Genomic DNA, 957 nt, shown 5'->3' on the forward strand with positions numbered 1-957 from the left:
CACGAAATCGTGTTCGGTAATAAGATAATAAATTCGAACAATTTTTTCTTTAATTTGTCAGTGAACTATTAGTAATTATATTAATTTATTATTACTATTAGATTAATTTGTCGTTGAATGTTAATTGAAAGAAGGTTGTTTGCTTGTTAGCTGATAAAGTATACGATACGTACATGATCTGCTAAAAATTAAGAAGCACAAACTTATCAAGTACATTATTCTTGGGGGTTGATTAAGCCACTCTCCGAGAAATGGAGCGAGAATTCTGAAAACGAGATCCACGCTAGCAATGATACTCATTACAGCCGCGATTTGGTTAGTTGATAATTTCATGTCCATTAGGATGAAGGGCGTTAATTGTGAGAAATTGACCTCTGCGAAAATTGCTATGGACATTCCCAACATCAGATTTACGTAAATTGGATCTCGCAGTAAATCCAAATCGAACAATTCGGTTATCGTGCTGCATATTCGTAGTTTGCTTTTCTTCTTGTCGTATCTGTAATTAATGTGATTTCATTTGAATTAAATCGACGTGTAAGATATTTTGCATTCTTTTGCAAACATTTGAACTGATACGAAAAACAAAATTATTTAACAAAATTTAACAAAATTAAATAAGGCTGATAATATCGATTTTTTTATTGAAGTTACCAAATGATTGGGAATTTGTAATTCTTTCAGATTTTTGAAAGGTGACGCATAGTTGAAAAAAAAAATAGTTGAAGAAATTAAAATTTACTTATTTATTGATTAATTTATTCTAATGTAAACGTTATGCTGGATTTTTTGAGTTTTAAGATAAATTACGATGAAAATAAATTTAAAAATAATTAATTGTACGTATAATTTTATATTGATGCGCAAGATTTTTGGCATTTTTTTTTGTTTGATACTACGAAAAACATGAAACAATAATTTTATATTTTTCCCAATTTTAGAAAATTAAAGAAGTTT

At 28.0% G+C, this 957-nt stretch overlaps 1 protein-coding gene across 1 annotated transcript in view; it reads right to left on the reverse strand.

Moving 5' to 3' along the window:
* Positions 1-957, reverse strand: part of LOC108574566 — a 22252-nt gene that overhangs the window by 7541 nt on the left and 13754 nt on the right. Inside the window, exon 8 of the mRNA XM_017937176.1 lies at positions 174-499. Within this exon, the coding sequence (XP_017792665.1) occupies positions 174-499 (326 nt within the window). The remainder of the gene's footprint in view (positions 1-173; positions 500-957) is intronic.

The sequence above is a fragment of the Habropoda laboriosa genome, unplaced genomic scaffold (genome assembly GCF_001263275.1).
Source record: "Habropoda laboriosa isolate 0110345459 unplaced genomic scaffold, ASM126327v1 scaffold175, whole genome shotgun sequence".
In the NCBI taxonomy this organism is placed as follows: Eukaryota; Metazoa; Arthropoda; class Insecta; order Hymenoptera; family Apidae; genus Habropoda; species Habropoda laboriosa.